This window comes from Apium graveolens, chromosome 4 (genome assembly GCF_009905375.1).
Source record: "Apium graveolens cultivar Ventura chromosome 4, ASM990537v1, whole genome shotgun sequence".
Taxonomy (NCBI): Eukaryota; Viridiplantae; Streptophyta; class Magnoliopsida; order Apiales; family Apiaceae; genus Apium; species Apium graveolens.
In genome coordinates this window covers 133,744,018-133,764,685 of record NC_133650.1, presented here as the reverse complement: position 1 = coordinate 133,764,685, position 20,668 = coordinate 133,744,018, and the positions used below count along the sequence as shown (strand labels likewise).

Genomic DNA, 20,668 nt, shown 5'->3' with positions numbered 1-20,668 from the left:
TGAAGTTAGATATTTATCAGGAATTTTGAAACATGCTTTAACAACATCAGTATTAATACAGAATCCTTACCTTTAATAGTGAGTGTGACGGTCTTATTAGTTGAGTTGTATACAACAGTTGACCACATTTCTTCAACAACCTCATAGAAGATGGTGGGTGATTCTAGCATGGCATAGTTCAGTTTGCAGTTCTTCACAAAATCCATCATTTTGTGGTAGTCATAGTCGCCAGACTGTTGAATCCCCTTGTTTACTAGAGCCGTGAAGTTGTTCTTCTCATAGATAAATCCAATTTGTGACATGATCTTGACTACTGGTGCCATTGTTAGAGAGTGGAACTTGCAGAGATAGAGATGATAATTGCTTTTGAGAAAGAGAGAATTTAGACCGGATGATTTGAGAATGATAAAAGACAAGTAATGGAAATGAATTAAACTTTTATACACTACGCCATAAGTGGGCTATTGTAATGCCTAAATGGTGTTATAATAGGCCCCAAAAACGTTACAATAGGTCTATTGTAACACCAGGGGGCGTTACGTATACGAGCATTACAATAAATACCCTAATGTAACACTTCACTGATCTATTGTAATAGAGAGGTAAACGTTATAATAGGCACCTACTGTAACACTAACAGGCCCAAATGTAACGCAAAATTAGTGATATAATAGCTTGATCAAGATTGCATAAGTGGGACCACTAGTGCCACATGGTCTCACGTGGACCCCACCTTTGGGTCCCGCATTGCTTATTGTAACAGTAGATTTTATCTATTATAACACCAGTTTTTAGTTAGGCAAAACTGGAATATGTGTATTGTAACAGTCTTTTATCTATTGTAACACTAGTAACATATGTAATGTAAAATTATATGTATACAAATATTACACCAGAACAAGCAAATGTAACAGTTATTATAAATATTTTTGAAATATAAGGTATGTTTTAATAATAATCCATAATCAACAAAAACATCAAAGTTGCATACATAAGAGTCTCAGCTCTGCAAACCAAACAACTACATAACAACAAATTCTTCAAACCATCCTCAATGCCAACGACGACCAAAGTATTATAGCATAACATCCAAGCTATCCTTGAACTGAAAAAAACTACTCTTCAACTATTATTGGATATGAAATTATACAAAATAATCAGGGAGAGAATCACTTTTTGCCCTTCCACACTTTCATGATCTGGATACAAAATAACCAGGCAGAGAGATACTTGTTCTCCCTCATTCACCATTCTCCTATACACAAGTCACACCAAATTTAATAAGAATCAATAGAAGTTGATTTGGTATTAAAATGGCATAGTTGGAAGTTAATTTAGGATATGACCTGAGGAATCAGTCACTTCTAAATTTAAAAAACCAGAACCTCTATTGTCTGGATTACGTTTGACATTACCTGGTAAATTGTTCTCATGACCTTCCATCAGACACTTTTCTGAATTACAGTGTTTTTTCCTGTTAAAAAATATAGGGAATAAAGGGCACAACATCATGCTCGTACTACAATCAATATGTAATTACACATGAAGCTTGTAATTACAGCAAGCTCACCAAATTTAAAACTCAGGTGGAATAGGCATACATCTGACGTAAAAGAGGTGCTAATGTTGCATACCTGAAAAGATACCACATAGAATTAGTGATCGCTCATGGAATGTATAAACGTGAAACAGGTAAAGACAGAAGTCAATCTGCGCCCTTAAGAATAACTTTTGAATTCTTAAATGGTATAATCAGCCCAGGATGATAATTTGGTCATAACAATATACCTCCCTTGGCCATAAGTATCCCATATCTCAAAATTGACTGTTGTAGAATCTTGCAAGGCTATTGTTTGTGACAAAAACGAAGCCCCAAAAGTTACCTGAAAATGTAATCTTAATATAAGAAATAAAAATAGATTAATGATTAAGGACTGTTCATAAATAACATGCAGCATAACAAAGACTTTACGCAACTTTAAAATAACAGAACTTTGTATACTCATAAACAACTTACCTTGGATGTCAATTGTAACAGCTGACAGTTTCTTTAAAGTTACGCCATCACTGTAACAGCATTGTAAAAATAAAAAATAATGTTAGTATTATGTAAAAGGTGATGAGTTCAGCTGCTAATGCAGGGTGATGAAACCCTGGTGAATTAAAACTTGTATAAATTGTACAAGACAGCCAATGCAGAACAGTTTCAAGCCTGATATTACCAAGATAATTGTATAGCTGATAAGGAAAGAGGTAGCACGGAGAATTTGAAATTTGAAAGAACAAGTTTGAGAGACAGATGATACTTAAAACTAAACTAATACCAAGAAATGTTAATTCATGTGTATTTGTGTTGCTCTGTTAAGCCATCGGCTCTGTGATGCATATAATATACTACCTTAAAGCATTTTTAAATATTATTTAATTATTAACCAGAATTAAAATTTTAATATTCAAATATAATAAACAATGTTAGAGTTATGTATTTTTATTTTATAATATATGTAAGTAATGTTAGCTAATTTTGTTTTTGCCATTTTCAAATATGTTATTATTCTTATTTGTTATGGATTAAAAACTAATATATATGATTGCTGTATTTAGTATTAAGGAACGTGAGCTTCAAGCCTCGATTTGGCTGCTCTCGTGTTTCGTAGTTTAACTCTGTCTTTACGAGATGCCTACGTATCTCTGTGAATTAGAGAATCAAGCCAAAAAACGTAGTTCTGATCTGTGGGATGAGGCCCCTTATATAGATGTTGAGAGTCCTTGAATTGGACTTGGTATAGGAGACTTTCGGGCAAGTCTCATAATTAGAATGGCCTTTGGAGTCCTAGATAGTAGGAAACTGATTCCTTATCCTTTTAGGTCCCCTTGAGGCTAATCTGCAAGGATTTATATCCTTATCGGGACTCTTCTCAATAGCTGATTTTTCCTTTATTAATTAATTACGAAATTATTTAATATACAGGATTTTTGGGCCTTCTTTGTTCCATCTGATCTGATCTAGTCCATCAGGCCTGATCAACATGCTAACCTTTCTGGTCTGAATATCATACATCTTCTTATTCGGCCTTGCCGCCCAAACTGTAATATTTAATTATGTAATTAGGATTTATTTATCCGTATCATTTGCCCCCCAACTTTTGGGAAACCGTATAAGATTTCGCGAAAGTTAAGTTCATTTATTCCCTTACAGGGTATCGTTTTGCGTAAAGTGTGGAGCGACCTACACGTTTACAGCGATTTACTTCTATTCCTTTTATTCGGGAATTATCTTAATTTCCAGGAATTTTTCCTTGACTCCGGGATTTTTCCCTAATTTTCTGAATTTTCCCTTAATTTCTGGGATGTATCCTTATTTTTCTGGATTTTTCCCTTAATTTCTGGGATTTATCCTTATTTCTGGGATTTTTCAGATTTCCAGCCCTTTTTCGACCAGGATCCTAGTCGAAATTTCGACCTGGATCCTAGTCGAGATATGGGTCAGCCTTGCAATCCTGGTCGAAGGAGTTCGACTGGGATCCACGACCTGGAATTCGACCAGGATCCTAGTCGAACTTTCGACCTGGATCTTGGTCGAAAACTTACCCCTTTTTTCAATTCTTGGTCTTGAGTTTATCGACTAGGATGTCGACCAGGATCCTAGTCGACATTTCGAACTGAATCATGTTCGAAAATTCTCTGTTTCTCATGCTTCCTGGTCGAAGGATTTCGACTAGGATCTACGACCTGGGTTTCGACCAGGATCCTAGTCGATTTTCGACCTGGATTTTAGTCTAGGTTTCGACCTGGATCCATCTTTGAAAAATGCTTGGTTCATTCGACCTCATTCATGGTCGAAGTTTCGACCTCAATCCAGTTCGGTGATACCCGTTATTTTCGGGTGTCTGCTCGAAAGATTTCGGGCAGGATTTATGACCTGGAATTCGACCTGAATTCTGGTCTTTTTTACCCATTATTTTCGGGTACCTACTCGAAAGATTTCGGGCAGGATTCACGGCCTGGGTTTCGACCTGAATTCTGGTCTTTTTTACACGTTATTTTCGGGTGCCTGCTCAAAAGATTTCGGGCAGGATTCACGACCTGGTTTTCGACCTGAATTCTGGTCTTCCACTAGCCTTCTTCATTGGGCCTTACATCTTTTAGGGCTACAATTTAGGGTATTGTATTTTCCAAATCCTAATTGGATTTGGGCCTAGCCTTCTTTATTGGGCCTTATTAAATCTTACTGGGCCTCTTTATTGGGCCTTACTAAATCTTACTGGGCCTCTTTATTGGGCCTTACTAAATCTTACTGGGCCTCTTTATTGATTTAGAATTCTCTAGAATTCCTTGGAATATTCTGGAATATTCCTTTTTCTGGGCTTTTCTTTGGGCCTCTATCCCCCTTCAACTTCCCTTTTCCTCTTATATAAAGGAGTGAGGAGAGGTTACTACTCCTCACTTTCTCATTTCTAAGTTCTTCTTCTTTCTCCTCCTGCCAAGATTCTTAGAGCAATAGTAGCAAAGCCTTTTTTAGGAGCACTTCTTCAGGTAAAATTCCTCCCTTTACTTCTTGTGCTTACTTTTACATTATATGCACTTCTTCAGGTAAAATTCCTCCCTTTTTTCAGATGGCTGATAAGAAAATGACTCGTTTGGCCAAGATGAACGTGGCTAGAAAGTCCAATGAATTCCCTATTCGATCGAGGTACACTTCCTTGATCGACATGATCAACACCCGAGGGGATGAGTACCCGTCTGATGCGCATCTGGACGCGCACGACCATATTAGTGCCTTGCGGGATCCCAAGGAGCTGGAAAAGATGAGCAGCTGTTTTAAAATCAAGGAACCTTTCAAGCTGGTTCTTGCAAGTCCGGCCGATAGGGTCTACCAGTGGAAGAAGGACGCATTATGCGTCTATAGGGATACTCTAAGGGCAGGTATCAGACTACTTTTTCATCCGTTCATTCCTCTTTTGCTAGCTGATGTGGGCATCAGCCCTTGCCAACTCCCCCCTAATTCTTGGAGGCTTATTCTGTGCTATCTGTCACAATGTGCCAAGCATAAAGTCCCCACTTATGTTGCTGTCTTCAGAAAGATTTTTCAGTTCAAGAACAGTCTTGATAAGAATCCGGGTTAGGTTTCTATAAACCAGCGCCCTATTATTCCTCATATTGTGAACGGGAAGTCCATCCCTGACAACAACTTGGGGTGGAAGAAAGATTTTTTGTTTGTCATTTGGGAGGGTGGCGATTGGAGCACCCTATTTCGATCGTCTTTTGGGCTTGCCGTTGATGGGAGCCCAAACAACATAACCTTGTCTGAGGAGGAGGCTAGAGCTTTCAACCTCCTGACGCAAGATAATGGGACTTCCCATTCTTGGGATCTTATAAGGGAGACCGTTCTTGTAGAACGTGGCCTCTCTCTCGTCCCTAAGAAAAGTAAGTTTCCTTCCTTATATATCTCGTTTTTATTTCCTTCATTTTCTATTCTGCTGATTCCTCAACTTACTTATCTCACTTGTTGTAGTGGCCGAGAAGATTGAGGAGGCTACTAAGCCTAAAGACCTGGAGACAACCAGGATGAAGCGTGCTGGAAAGGTCTTTAAAGACCCGCGCCTTGGTGATCGCTTCCCGGAGTTCCTACTCCAAGCAATGGAACCAGGCGAGAAAGGCCCCAGCCAAATTTTGCGCACCAAACAGAGGCCAGGGGCCTATTTTCAACCTGCTTGGGGAATCCGGGGCAAGGATTCAATCGTTGGCAGCATGGCGCTTGCCAAGGAATGGTCTAAGCATTCCATCTCCCCGGTGGACTATCAAGACTTTGTCCTTCAACAGGACTTAGAGGGGAACGAGCTTTTCGGAGCTCTGGCTTTGGCGACGGTACGTCCTTTTCCTTTGCCCTTCATAGTTGCCCTTTTTGATTTTCTTATCTCATACTTTTGCTACTTCTCTTGAAGGCGAATGCCCATTTTCAAGGGGCGATCCACCAAGCCAAGGCTTGGAAGGTTGGCCTGGAGGATGCTAACAAGAAGTTGGAGGAGGCCAACCAGAAAATAGAGGCCCTTGAAGCTCAACTTGCCTCTTCCACTTCTGACTTGGAAACGGCCCGAGCTGAAAATGTTATCCTGAAGGCTCAGAAGGATAAAGCCTTTGACGGCTGGATACCCAGGAGTTCAAGGACTTAATGGTGGAGCACGATGCCCTCCTACACCCGGTTAGCTATAAATAAGGCTAGGATGCTGCTGTAGAGGCCATTCAAGATGAGTTTCCAGAAGTCCTTGAGCAGTCCTCCTTTCCTTGCCTTGTTCGAGTTCCAGAACTTGGGGGTGTTACTGATAAGCTTGTTGGCCTGATCAAGGACGGCCCGTCGGGGAGCCAAGGCCAAAAGAGGAAAGAGCTTGAGTCCAGCTCCGGAGAGGAGTAAGCTTCTTCTGAAGAGGAGTCTGAGCCTGTCACTAAGAAGGTCAGGGTGGAAGAGCCTCCAAGAGCATCGCCTCAGCAACCAGCATCTCCCGCAGCATCCAAAGTGCCCGAAGGCAGTTCTGATGGAACCTCTACGGGGACTTCTGAGGGGATGACTGAGACGTCCGAAGGGACGACTGAGACGTCCGAAGGGACGACTGAGACATCCGAGGAGACTTCGGATAGTGGTTCCGAGGAATCCCAGCCTTCCAAGGCCTAAGTTTTTTTTATGTATATCTTCTCTTTAGACAATATGTGAACTTTGTTCATATCAGAACTTGTTACCCTTCGGGGTTATTTTATATGCTGCTTTTCTTACTCGCCTCTTTCTCCTTTATCTTTTCCAATACTTGATACGCATTTAAACTTGAACTAATTGGCTAATGATCAAAGCATGATTTTTTGTTAAATCCACACAAGGTATTATCACAACTTAAACATCCATAGGTTGAAATAATTTCGAACTCTTTAATATGAAGTCTGGCTTTTGAAAACCTTACATAGTATGGGTTCGTCCCTTAACAATAACTCGACAATGTAAATTCTACTGGAATATAAAATCCTACGCAAGCAAAACTTCAAGGTGCTTTTAAACCTACTTGTCATACTGACAAGTGAGAATCATACTTCAACTATCTTACACATAGTAAACCTTCAGGTTTTGTGCATGCCAGGTTCTCGGGACTTCAAAACCATCCATAGTCTCCAGCTTGTAAGTTCCTCTAACCTGAACGCTCTTGACTTTGTACGGCCCTTCCCAATTCGGGGCAAGCTTTCCTTTTTGTCCTACACCAGAAGCTTCTATCTTTCTCAAGACTAGGTCACCTTGTTTGAAAAACCTTTCTTTAACCCTTAGGTTGTAGTAGAATGAAGCCTTTTTCTGATATTCTACTATCTTTGCATGTGCCTCATCTCGCACTTCGTCGATTAGATCCAGGGTTAACCTCTGCCCTTCTTCATTTTCCTCTGCATTGAAAGCATGAATCCTTGGAGAGGAATGTGATATCTCCACGGGAACTACTGCTTATGCCCCATATGCCAACATGAAGGGAGTTGCTCCTGTCGTGACTCTACAGGTAGTCCTATAGGCCCATAATATGGGAAGTATCTCATCCACCCAATTATTTCTTGACTTCTCGATCCTCTTTTTTAGTCCATCCAGGATTATTCAATTTGCTACTTCCGCTTACCCATTGGCTTGTGGGTGAGCCACAGAGGTGAACCGTAACTCAATTTCATTTTCTTCACAATACTTCTGGAATTCCTCATTGTTGAATTGTGTTCCATTGTCAGTGACGAGGATACGGGGAATTCCATATCGGCACATAATGTTTTCCCACAGGAATTGTGCAACCTGCTTAGTTGTGATCTTGGCCAAGGGTTTGGCTTTAATCCACTTGGTGAAATAATCAATGGCTACAATCGAAAACTTCCTTTGTGTCGTGGCCATGGGAAAGGCCCCAAAATATCCATTCCCCACATAGCAAAGGGAATGGGCGAGTTGATAGAGGTCAGCATCTCGGGGGGTTGTCTAACAACAGGTGCATGTTTCTGACAGCGGTCACACTTCTTCACATATTCTTTGGCATCAGCCATCATTTCTGACCAGTAAAAGCCTAACGAGTTATCTTATGAGCCAAAGCCCTGCCCCCCAAGTGTTGTCCACAAATACCTTCATGCACTTCTTCAAGAGCCAAGCGTGCCTCATCGGGCCTAAGAGACCTTAAATAAGGAACCACGAAAGATCTTTTGTACAGAATCCCATCTATTAAAGAGTACCTTAGTGCCCGAACAGTTAACTTTCGTGCTTCAGTTGCATCGCTTGGCAACCAACCGGTTTAAATGTGAGCCTTAATGTGATCAATCCATGACGTCCCCAGGCCTATAGGAGCCACAAGCTTAACATCTATGCTTCGTGTCTTCAAAACATGGAAGTACACACTTCCTGAACTTTCTTCTATCTCGGATGAAGCAAACTTTGATAACGCATCTGTCTTAGCATTTTCTTCCCTTGGAATGTGCTCAACATGGCATTCATTAAATTGGGTCAGCACAGCCCTTACTAGGCGGACATACTTAGCCATCGTATCATCCCTTGCCTCAAATTCTCCCTTTACCTGGGATATGATCAGCTTGAGTCTCCACGAACTTTTAAGTTTTTGACTCTAAGTGTTCCAGCTAGGCCAAGGCCAGCTATCAGGGCTTTATATTCTGCCTCATTGTTTGTGGTTGGGAAGTCTAGCTTCATAACATACTCAATTAAGAATCCATCAAGGCTTTGCAAAACCAACCCTGCTCCACTGGAATTTGTTTTTGATGCTCCATCAAAATAGAGAACCCAATATTCTTTCTCCTCATCATCCTTCTCTTTGTCCCCATTATCGACTCCCTTGTCTTGTGGTATGGTATCTTCCTGCCCCCCGACTTCTTGGTTGGGTATGGTACACTCCACCACGAAGTCAGCTAGCGCCTGAGCTTTTATTGACCGTTTGCGGCTTATACTTGAGATCGAACTCTCCCAGCTCTATTGCCCACTTAATCAATCTCCCACTTGCCTTGGGACTGTGAATGATATTTCTCAGTGGCTGATTTGTTAGCACCTCAATCTGATGAGCCTGAAAGTAAGGACGCAGCTTTCTCGAAGCCATTACCAAGGCTAGAGCAAATTTCTCAATAGTTGAATAATTCAATTCAGCACCATGCAGAATTTTGCTGACATTGTATACGGGATTCTGGACTTTCAGTTCCTCCTTAACCAAAACCGCGCTCAAGGCACTCTCTGAAATAGCCAAGTACAAGAATAAAACTTCACTCAAAACTGGCTTGGCCAACAATGGGGCCTGCGCCATATATTGCTTTAGTTCTTCGAAAGCCTTCTGGTTTTCTTCGCTCCATACAAAGTCCTTAATATTTTTTAGTGACTTAAAGAATGATAGGCACTTGTCTCCTGACTTGGAGATGAATCGTCCCAGCGCAGCAACCCTTCCTGTGAGCTTCTGAACATCCTTGACAGTTTTTGGTGGTTCCATGTCCAGGATTGCCTTTATTTTATCGGGGTTAGCCTTGATTCCTCTCTTTGAGACCATCAATCCCAAGAATTTTCCAGATCCTACTCTGAAAGCACACTTTGTAGGATTCAACATCATCTTGTGGTACCTCAGGACCTCAAAAGCTTCCCTCAAATGGGTTATATGATCAGTCTTTACTAGACTCTTGACTAACATGTCATCAACATAGACTTCCATAGTCTTACCAATAAGATCCTTAAAAAATTTTGTTACCAACCTTTGATAGGTGGCTCCTGCATTCTTAAGACCAAATGTCATAACAAGATAACAACACCAAAGTCAGTGATGAATGATACCTTTGGAATGTCATCTTTGTGCATCTTAATCTAATTGTATCCGCTAAATCCATCCATGAAACTCAGCATCTCATGCCCAGCAGTGGCATCAATCAAAGCATCAATCCTTGGCAACGGAAAACAGTCTTTAGGGCATGCATCATTCAGATCAGTGAAGTCTATACACATCCTCCACTTTCCATTAGCCTTCTTCACCATTACAGGGTTTGCTAACCATTCCGGAAATTGAATCTCCTCAATGAAACCAGCCTCTAAGAGCTTTTCAACTTCCTGTTTTATAGCCTCTTGTCTTTCCGGGGCAAAGTTTCTTTTCTTTTGTTTCACTGTCTTCCTGCTTGGATCCACGTTTAACTTGTGTGTAATCAGCTCCGGGTCTATGCCTGGCATATCAGCTGCTGACCATGCGAACACATCACTATTTTCTTGCAAAAATTTCACCAACTTCCCTCTAAGGGGCTCCTCTAATGTGGCTCCAATGAAAGTCATCCTCTCAGGATACTTGGGGTCTAAAGGAATCGAAACCAAGTCTTCAGCTGGCTTTCCTCTCTTCTCATCATTTTCTCGGACATCCATATCTTCAATAGGAAGAACTTGCCCCCCGACTCCATCTGCCCTCAAAGAGGCCACATAACAGCTTCTTGCCATTTTTTGATCTCCTCTTTCTTCTCCAATCCCATCTCGAGTCAAAAATTTCATAAATGAATGATAAGAAGAAGGGACTGCCTTAAAGGCATGTATCCATGTTCTTCCCATGATAGCATTGTAGGTCGAACTAGCCTTCACCACCACTAAGTCCAACATCTGAGTTGTTTGCCTTGGTTCCTGTCCTATGGTTGTTGGCAACTTGATTATTCCTTCTACGGGGCAATCCACTCCTGCGAATCCATATATCGGCATGTCGATTTGGGTCAACTGGGAGTCATTATATCCCATCCTTAAAAAAGTATCATGGAGCAAAATATCCACTGAAGCTCCATTATCCACAAGGACCCTTCTTACCGGGCTGTTCCCTATTATCAGGGTTATGACCAACGGGTCGTCATGGGGAAATTTCACACCCTCCAGATCAGAATCTTCAAAAGACATTATTGCTCCTGTCCTAGCCCTCTTCGGGACTTCCCCAACTATATGCATAACTTCTCGAGCATACGCTTTCCTGGAGTTCTTGGATAACCCTGCAGCAGTTGGTCCTCCAAAAATTATGTTGATCACAGGCCCTTGTGGACGTGGTCCTCTGAAAATTGAATTTATCACTGGTCCCCTAGGTTGGGGATTTCGCCCCTGATCTTCTTGATCTCTCCTTCGGTCATCGAAGTTCATTCTCACGTTGTTTCTATCCTCTCATTCTCCAGTATACTTGTTCAATCTTCCTTTTCGAATTAGAAACTCAATTTCGTCTTTCAATTGCCTACACTCATCGTGTGTCATGGCCAACATCTTTGTGAAATCTGCAATACTTGCTCTTGTCTAGCTTGGCGGGATCAGCCTTCAAGGGCTTAGGCCAACGAATATCTCTATCTTTCTCGATCTCCATCAAAATCTGGCTTCTAGGAGCATTCAGCTTAGCGTATTCAGTGAACTTTTGCCCAGGTCCTTCCTTCTTGGGGGTTGAATCAGAATTTTCTTCGGTTCTAGGATACTTGTCCTTAGCAATATACTCCAAATCAGTTTTCCGCTTCTTGCCTCCAGTGGGCTCATTACTTACTACGGTCTTCCTCATACTTTCTTCATCCTTGATATACTTCCCTGCCCTCTCCTGGAGCTGCAACATGCTTTCAGGGGGACGTTTGGCCAAGGACATCTTGAAAAACTCATCCCTAGTTCCTTGTTGCAGTGCTATCATGGCTACCTTATCATCAAGATCTGGGACTTTTAAAACCACCTTTGTGAAACGATTCAGGTAATCTCTCAAGGATTCCTTTGCTCCCTGCACAATACTCATAAGAGATGCTGAACTTTTCTCATGGACTCTCCCACTGATGAACTACTTAATAAAAGCCTGACTTAACTCTCTGAACGACCCAATGGAGTTTGGGGGCAAGCGACTATACCACCTCAGAGCCATACTCGACAGGGTTTGGGGGAAGGCCCGACACTTAATATCGTCATTCACGGGTTGCAGCAGCAGTGCATTAGAGAACGTTCTAACATGATTAGCGGGATCTCCTGTGCCATCATAGGCTTTGATAGTTGGCGTCTTGAATTTCCTTGAGATGTGGGCATTCATTATCTCTTCAGTAAAGGGCGGAGTAGGATCATCAGGATCTCCAAGGGGAAGAAGATTGTTTGGATCAGTCCTTGGGACAACAACCCTTCTCCGTACCGGACCATCCAGGTCTATGACAGGAGGAGGATTTCTCCCCCTAGGGGGCATCTGGGGTCTGGTGGTCTGGTGCGCCTCCAAGTCGCGCCTCAGCCTTTGAATCTCAGCCTCATGAGCCCTGATTTTTTCCTGCACTTCTTGGGGATTCGCCCCTTGGGTGCTTTGAGGGCGTTGTCTTCCATCGGCCATCGGCTCTTTGCCAGGACGCCTCCTTCTTGGGGCCACTTCATCATCCGAAGATTCGGAGTCTCTCTCAGTATAAGGACCAGAAAATTCCCGATCCTCGGGGATAGGAGTCAAACCTCGTATATAGGGGGCGATTGCCCTCGTGCTTCACTTCGCCCAGCATGTCCACTTCCTCCAACCTCGGGTAAAGGGGCATCCCATAAGGGGGGTTAGTAGTAACAACAGTTGAATATTCATACCCGACAGGTCGAGAATTCACAGGTACATGTACTTGTTGAACTTGAGGATTCGTACCTTGAATAGTCGGGATAGTCGTCCCTTATGCCTGAGGTTGAGTTGCCCCTATCTGGGCTTCCCCTTGAGTAAATGCATAAGTTGAATGGGGAGGAATCTCCACGGCTGACGAAATCACCTGGGTTGTCCCCGATGGTGTTCCTTCCTCCAGAGCTCTAATTGTTCTCCGTGTTCTCGCCATGGTTGTTGTTGTGCTTTCCCACAGACGGCGCCAAATGTTATGGATTAAAAACTAATATATATGATTGCTGTATTTAGTATTAAGGAACGTGAGCTTCAAGGCTCGATTTGGCTGCTCTCGTGTTTCGTAGCTCAACTCTGCCTTTACGAGATGCCTACGTATCTCTGTGAATTAGAGAATCAAGCCAAAAAACGTAGTTCTGATCTGTGGGGTGAGGCCCTTATGTTGGGAGTCCTTGAATTGGACTTGGTATAGGAGACTTGGTGGGCAAGTCTCATAATTAGAATGGACTTTGGAGTTCTAGATAGTAGGAAACTGATTCTTTATCATTTTAGGTCCCCTTGAGGCTAATCTGCAAGGATTTATATCCTTATCGGGACTCTTCTCAATAGCTAATTTTTCCTTTATTAATTAATTATAAAATTAATTAATATACAGGGTTTTTGGGCCTTCTTTGTTCCATCTGGCCTGATCTGGTCCATCAGGCCTGATCAACATGCTAACCTTTCTGGTCTGAATATCATACATCTTCTTATTGGGCCTTGCCGCCCAAACTGTAATATTTAATTATGTAATCAGGATTTATTTATCCCTATCATTATTATTATAATAACTTTTCTTTAATTTATAATTTATAAGTTGAAATATTTATATATATATAAAAGTATAAAATCGCTATCATGAATATAGTTTTTTTTATTAAAACACGTATTTTATTTTTAATTGTATTAAATAAAACTAACTTAAATTTACTTTAATTATATGCACATCCAAAATATACATGAAGAGAACTCATCAGTTTAATTAAAAAAAATCAGATATATTTCCTACAAAATTTTGAAGCCAATAAACTAAATTTTTCTGAGAACTTCTCCTCGAGCTTATCCACGTTGTAGCCAATGGCTTTCCATACTAGATTTTCAGAATTCTCATTAGCCTGGAAGTTTTTATGACTAATGTTGGAATTCAAATTCAGTAAACAACTTATCATTCAAACAAAATTATACCACAAGCCACATTAAACTAATATAATCTTCCCGACGAGTTCAAGCAATAAGAATATCAAACTTATTAGTATTCTTAAATTAAAGCAATGATTTTCATTCAAAACTTAAACAGTAACATATATGTTAGTAGAACCCAGGCTCCTTTTTTTTATCTGTTATCTGAAATGTGAAATTATGTTAGTAGAAGACTAATGATAATAGTTTTCCTCCTCAATTTTATGTTCAAGCCCCGCCAAAATGCAAACTGAATGTGCGACTATACTAAGCCAAACAAGCCCAGAACCAATCGCGGTAAGACTACCTCGGTAAGATAACAAAAAAGATGACCATTAGCCACTCCCTTTAATATGTCAATAGGCCACCAGTCGCATACATATATCAAAACCCCCCAAAATGTTTAACTTTTCGAAAAAAGCCAGTTAAAAACCCCATATTCAGTTATAGCAAACAAAATGAAATCAAACAGCATAAGCAGCTGCTGCGAGAAATTAAACATTATCTTTAGTTATCATTTGAGACAACTTAAATATAAAGCAAAAGTTCTCACCTGATAACAATTGTCATGCAACTTTAAAATTAAGCATAAAAGAGGCCATATTTTTATTTTACATATAAACCATCACATTATATAAGCTAAGATAGTCCCAACATAGAGATTCAATAAAATATTTAGTATTTTTCTGTACAGATAAAGTGCAACAGAATAAAGATAGAAGAGAGCGTGACATACTGGAAGATTAGAAGTAATAAATTACTAAATGACTAACCAGCTGGTTCCTATGTCACATATAAAACTTTCCATTTCTTTAATTTATTTGCATGTCTAGAGATGGTTTGGCATGACATCTCTTAGCTCCCTGGATGTTCACTATTTTCTGCCATCTGCGAAACAATCACTCCGGCCAGTAAAGGTTTAAAGTTTTTAAACAATTACATGGGCTCTTACCGAGCAATATCATATCTTTACTACCATCAAGTAGATTCATAATAAATTTATAATTTGGAAAAGAGCATATACATTGTCATATTTATCATGTGAATTCTGATTGTAAATAACTTTAACTGCAATTTAAAAACAAGAATATAAGCAAAAAAAATATCCATCAGATAACTCTTTTATTTAGGAAAAGTTCATAATGTCAAGTTCAAATCACTGAAACAGAGTATTACCCATTGCAGTATACTTCCATCTGATCTAAAGGAATCAATGTGTGAAGCCTCATATCCAGTTAAAAGCTCCAAAAGAATACCCCAAAGCTGTACACGTCGCTCATCTTAGTATATATGCCCATTTGGGCTGTCCTGAACATTGATGATAAATTGAGTCTAGAAAAAAAGTAACTAGAATTCAAATATGTAGGTGGCATTGATATTTTAATACCATAGTTTTGGGAGTACAAAACTATGGATTTTGTTACTCATGAATATTAGATGTTTTTAATACCATAGTTTTGGGAGTTCAAAATACATCAAACTGGTAAAATAATACAAGTAGAAAATTTTCTAAACCCATCACAGGAACATTATTACATATGTAACAAACTAATTTTCTAATATATATAAATTATGTTTTTTCTATTCTTTTTGGTTACTATGTACATTTATAGGTTTACTTGTGTATGTGATTGTGATTGTGATTGTGAATATTTTCTCTGTTGTTTATTTGTATCACATCATGATATTTATAATAAGCATGAAAATTTATACCAAGGCTTAAGAGAATTCCTGAACACTTTATAATTAAAAGTACAGATTCTCACATATTGTAAACTACAATTGGATTCAAAAACAAGGATCTTCTAAGCTAATGAAGTTCTCATCTACCAAAACATTCGATGTCTTAAAGCTACTGTGCACCATAGGAATTTGTTGGTATGTAAGTGGCATAAACCTGCATTAGCTGAAGTTCTATTTTATATATATATATCTATTCCAGGTACTCTCATTTCTAGTCATCAGCTTGTTTTACAGTCAAGTGATGAATCTAAATAATTACTTAAAGTTTGTAAAAACAGATAAGTCATTCATAGACTAGACATGCTGCCGTTAGGTAGATATTCAGACACTAGCATCTGGTATCCACAGTCCTGGCAATAGCCTGGAACAGAAACTAAAAGGGGCTAGCTATTTAGCAAAAAAAGAAGGGATTAGCTAGTAACAACTCATAAACCACCACATAATTATCAAAATAATTTATTGAAGCTACAAGGAGAACAGAATGCAATTTAATCAACAACGATACTGCGGTAAAAAAATGTAAATTTCCATTAATAAATCAGATGGATATACAGAAAAAAGATGGTAAACATATTGATTTACCAACAAAAATGAAGTCAATTAGTTCTTAGCACTTCACAAAACTGTAAAGGCGCAAAAATCTGTAATCTAATTGTTAAACAATCAAAACTGTTGTACAAAAAAAAGTAAAATATCAAACACTAGGAAGAGGCAAGCTGACTAGAAGATGCCCATTCCAAACACTGCATATAACAATGAAACCAACACTCACATTAAGATGCTAACCTTCAAATTAACACTAACCTTTTTACGTAGTAATAATAAAAGTCTGCCAATATGAAAGTTCGAACAATTTCAGTTAGCAGGACCATTGAAAGCCAAACATATCCGCTTCCGAGCAAGTACAAATACTTTCCAGCAGTATCATAAACCTACATAAGATAGCAAATCCGACTTAATCGTGTTTGTATTGAACAATACAGATAAATTCATGTAGTATAATTGAAACTAACCGAGATCATCCAGTGGGCAGATCCCATAAATTGAGCAATGCCAAGCGCAAACACATAGTGGGTCGTAAATGGTTCAAGCAGCTGTATCACAGTTGAGAGTAAGTTGTTTTAGCTCTGTATTATCGTACGTGAAACGGAAAACAAATACTTTCATGTTACAGATCTGAATTTTCTGCATCATAAGAAGCTGAGGCAACACAAAAATGGATTCCAGGTACACCCAGAAAGCCCAAAGAATTCAGCTGAATACATAGTGACTTGTATACGGGTGCACAAGTATGCTGAGCAGACCACAAGGCACCAACTGTGAACCAAATACACAGTTTTTAATAGTAATGCCAAAGGTAGTTTTTAATATTCTCAATTAAAACTATAAAAATATTGAATCAATGTGCAGAAAATGAGTGAGAAGGAGAATGAAGCATTCATCCTCAATTTGGTGAGTACAAGCTATAGCTAGAAACAGTATGAATGAAACGGAGAACGAATGTAAACACAGTTATCCAACTTCGTTGAATTACATTCTTCTTGTCAAACAGATGATACCACATAGCACATTACAATCAAGTCACTAGGTACTATTTAGCTAAAAAAAATTGATTAACAAGAGTATTTAGCTCGGTCTCTACTTTGTGCATCTCTTCATTTTTCTCCATAAGGTCTATTAAAATTTTAAAAAATCGGTTTGGTTCGGCCGAAATAGGGTTGGTTCGGTTTGGATTGGTCGGGTTGGCCAAACCGTGTACACCCCTAACAGATACAGCCATCAAAACATGTTTCGAATCAATTAATTAGAGCTCAATTCAGAATTGTAAATATAATAATACAAACACTTAATCAACAACTAATGCCTCTTAAAGTGACAAACCTAGCAATCTAGACCACTGAACAACTAGAAACACTAACCAAAAAAAATATCATTAATAAATATAAGAAAAAGCAACAACACGAACCAGAGAAGTCCCAAGTTTACCTTAACAGAAGCTTTAAACTGGAACGCCCAATTTTATAGCCCTAGTCTCTTAAGATATCAAACTAAAAAATATAGTTAGAAATACATATATTTACCACTTAATTAGATCCCCTTTGAAACCCAATTAATTCTAGTGAATACATGTATTTACCACATAATTGGAGCCCCTTTGAAACCCTAATCGACTACAAAATCTTCGATTTGTTCTGAAGACGGCGTTTAGAGAGAGGGGAGAGGGAGAGATATCGAGCTTTCTGGTAAGGTTTGAGAGAGAGAGAGAAAACGTCTCGACCAGAGAGAATGTTACGAGCGAGAGAGAGAGTATTTGTCCAAGGAGTGAGTTTTGTCCAGGTTCAGTAATTCATTCAGAGAGAAAGATGCCGCCCAATAATTCACCTAGTAAAACGTTCATTATTTTTTAAAAAAATTATTTAACTTTTTAATATTAATTATAAAAATTTATTTATTAAATAAAAACAAACAAAATAACTTTTGTATTTATGAACAATGTAATTTTATAAATTTTATTTTATTGTATATTATATTTTTCATTAACAAATAAATTATAATACAATTTTAATATTAATTAATGATAATATTCTACTTTAATATTTCTAAAAATTAAAAATATAACTAACGTAACACCAGGTGTTGGTGTTACATGTTGTGCCGACGGATGACTCAATATAGTCCCGACGGATGACTCAATACAGTCCCGACGGATGATGATTTGACATCCATCAAGTGAGTAGCTTATGTAAAAATAAGTCATGTAGCACATTTCTGCAAACACCTTTATATAGATTCTGTAGTAGCATATAAGTCATGTTGACTTTAATTAGATATGCAGAATAGATTAATTAGTTGTATATAGATGATGTCTTATAATTCTGCATAAATGAAATGAAGTCAAGTGCCAAATAACTACCTGACGGATGATCAACAAAGCTACCCGACGAATGATCAACAAGGCAACCCGACAGATGATCATGTACCCGATGGATGATCAATTCAAACATCTGCTGACAGTGACAACACAGTCATATGCGTTGAGTGTATGCAAAAGGAATGAATGGAAGCCTATTCAACTGGGTTTTTGAGAACAAAGAAGCATTGTCATTTCCATGCTATTATGAAGATATTCAAAGACGCTGGAATAGAGTAGTGAAGCAGCATAGTATTAGACTTGGTAGGTTTTATTTTATTATCTTGTCTTATTACTATGTAATCTTTGTGATATATAAACTAAGAGTAGCAAATAGAACAACAACAAGACTAAGCAAAACATTTTCTCAGAGAAACAATTGTAAGCTGTATCTTTAACATTTCTCTGTAAGTTTAGTTGTTCTTATTTGTAAGCAGCTGTGAGCTATTCAAGATTAACAGAGTTCTCTTGATATATATATATATATATATATATATATATATATATAGTAAAGTTCAGTGGAGACCCTATTTATATTGGAGACCGGAGACCATACCTGAACCGTTAGATTATCAATAATCTAATGGTACATGTTAACCCTACTGATATCAATATATCATTTCTCGGTTGTTAACTGCCAAATAAAGCCATAATATCATTTATATTTTAACAATCATCTTGCAAGATCATAAAAATTATAAATAAAGTCTTGCATATGATTAAAAGGAATGAAATCATTTCCGCATTGCAATGAATATTTCTAAAATAAATTTTGTTAAAACTGGTATTAAAAATTCTTTTTTCTATATAATGTAATTTATACTATTATATTTTAATAAATTAAAATTTTAGCAATTAAAAGTTGGAGTTGTTAAGGTAATTGAACAATTTTTAATCAAAATTTTATAAAAAATAAAAATATAATCTCCAAATAATTATTAGAAAAACATATTACATACATTTTTAATGTTCTGCAATATGTTTGCATTTAAAATTATTCACCAAATTTGAGTAATTACATGATACAGTACTCATTTTATTATCATTGATATTGTAGCACATTTTTTTAGGGAATATTGCATCATCTTAATGTGCTGCATTTTTTATTTTATAACTAAAGTATCTAGCACTTTTAATAATTCAAAATATGCTTCACTAATCATGGTGAGAATATTTAAATTTATCCTCTCAAATATGAACAGAAGTGCATGATTTGCAATTTATAAATATTATTTTAATATAAGTATATGATTGATTTAATTATATACGTATGGTTTTTTTCAAAATCAAAATGGTACGGGTGCACTACATTTTCTTACATAACAACTGTGCAACACCTTTCATTATAAACCGCAGGATTGAAATACATAAACGGTTAGATTATAGGTCTCCAAGAACTCCATATAAAGTTGGTCTCCATAGAACTCAACTCTATATATATATATATATATATATATATCTGGTGGATACATTCAAATCCACCAGAAAGTTTTAAAGACTTGTATTTTTATTACTTTGTGTTTTGATTTAACTAACTCTTTATTCCGCACTTTGCAAATCAAACACTTATATATTATTAAGATAGAACATTTTATAATTTAGGAAAAGTTTCAAGAATTCCATTCAACCCCCCTTCTGTAATTCTTGTTGCATTGTTAGGGACTAACAGTCGTTGTACGAATACCCTACTACCAGACATCCACAAAAGAGATAGAAGCTGAATATACACCAATTATGTTGAGACCCTATATGTTTATAGAATTTTAAAACATAAAGGTTTAATGAACAAGTTATCTATCGTGATTACATAGGGCAAGTAAGACGGTTAAAATTACCTATGAATCATGCATAATAAATACATGAATACCATGGAAAGTTTTATACCTTTATATTCATGGTCACTTCAATAGAGATTAACACGCTATCTTATATGTTAGCTACTCACATTAGATGAATAAGCACAATCAATACTAGGATATCAATCAATGACCACACACCAAAATATCAAAACAATTAACTATAGAAATCCATAAGTAAATCCGTTAGAACCCCACGATAACGATTAGTTCATAATCGAACTCATCGTCACCATAAGTGTAATAACTCGAATTTTTTAAACCTTGTAAAATGTTTAATGAATAGTAACCCTGACGGACGGGAAAAACTTTTGAGCCCACACTATGTAGTGCATGAGAAAATGAGTTTCGGAGTTGAT

General features: G+C 38.0%; 1 protein-coding gene across 16 annotated transcripts; it reads right to left on the bottom strand.

Annotated features, from left to right (window-relative positions):
• Positions 1-900: 900 nt before the first annotated feature.
• Positions 901-17,884, bottom strand: LOC141719975 (uncharacterized). 16 transcript variants are annotated; one of them, XR_012574189.1, is made up of 10 exons: positions 17,529-17,884; positions 16,556-16,859; positions 16,347-16,474; positions 14,976-15,107; positions 14,824-14,867; positions 14,573-14,687; positions 2,018-2,067; positions 1,789-1,883; positions 1,416-1,634; positions 901-1,255 (listed from the first exon to the last, which is right to left on the bottom strand). XR_012574189.1 is itself a non-coding variant. In XM_074522333.1 (6 exons), exon 6 carries the CDS (start codon positions 11,132-11,134, stop codon positions 9,845-9,847), a length of 1,290 nt encoding a protein of 429 aa, XP_074378434.1. In that variant the 5' UTR covers positions 11,135-14,687; positions 14,824-14,867; positions 14,976-15,107; positions 16,347-16,474; positions 16,556-16,859; positions 17,529-17,884; the 3' UTR covers positions 2,152-9,844. The 16 variants fall into 16 exon arrangements, 6 of the variants coding, with proteins under 6 accessions (XP_074378434.1, XP_074378435.1, XP_074378438.1 ...); XR_012574190.1 differs by lacking the exon at positions 14,824-14,867 and having other exon boundaries at positions 1,416-1,474; positions 1,571-1,634; XR_012574191.1 differs by lacking the exon at positions 14,824-14,867 and having other exon boundaries at positions 1,789-1,896.
• Between the last annotated feature and the right edge of the window lie 2,784 nt (positions 17,885-20,668).

Coding starts and splice junctions, on each gene's coding strand:
- LOC141719975 (XM_074522333.1), bottom strand. CDS start 11,134: ATGAACTTCGATGACCGAAGGAGAGATCAAGAAGATCAGGGGCGAAAT.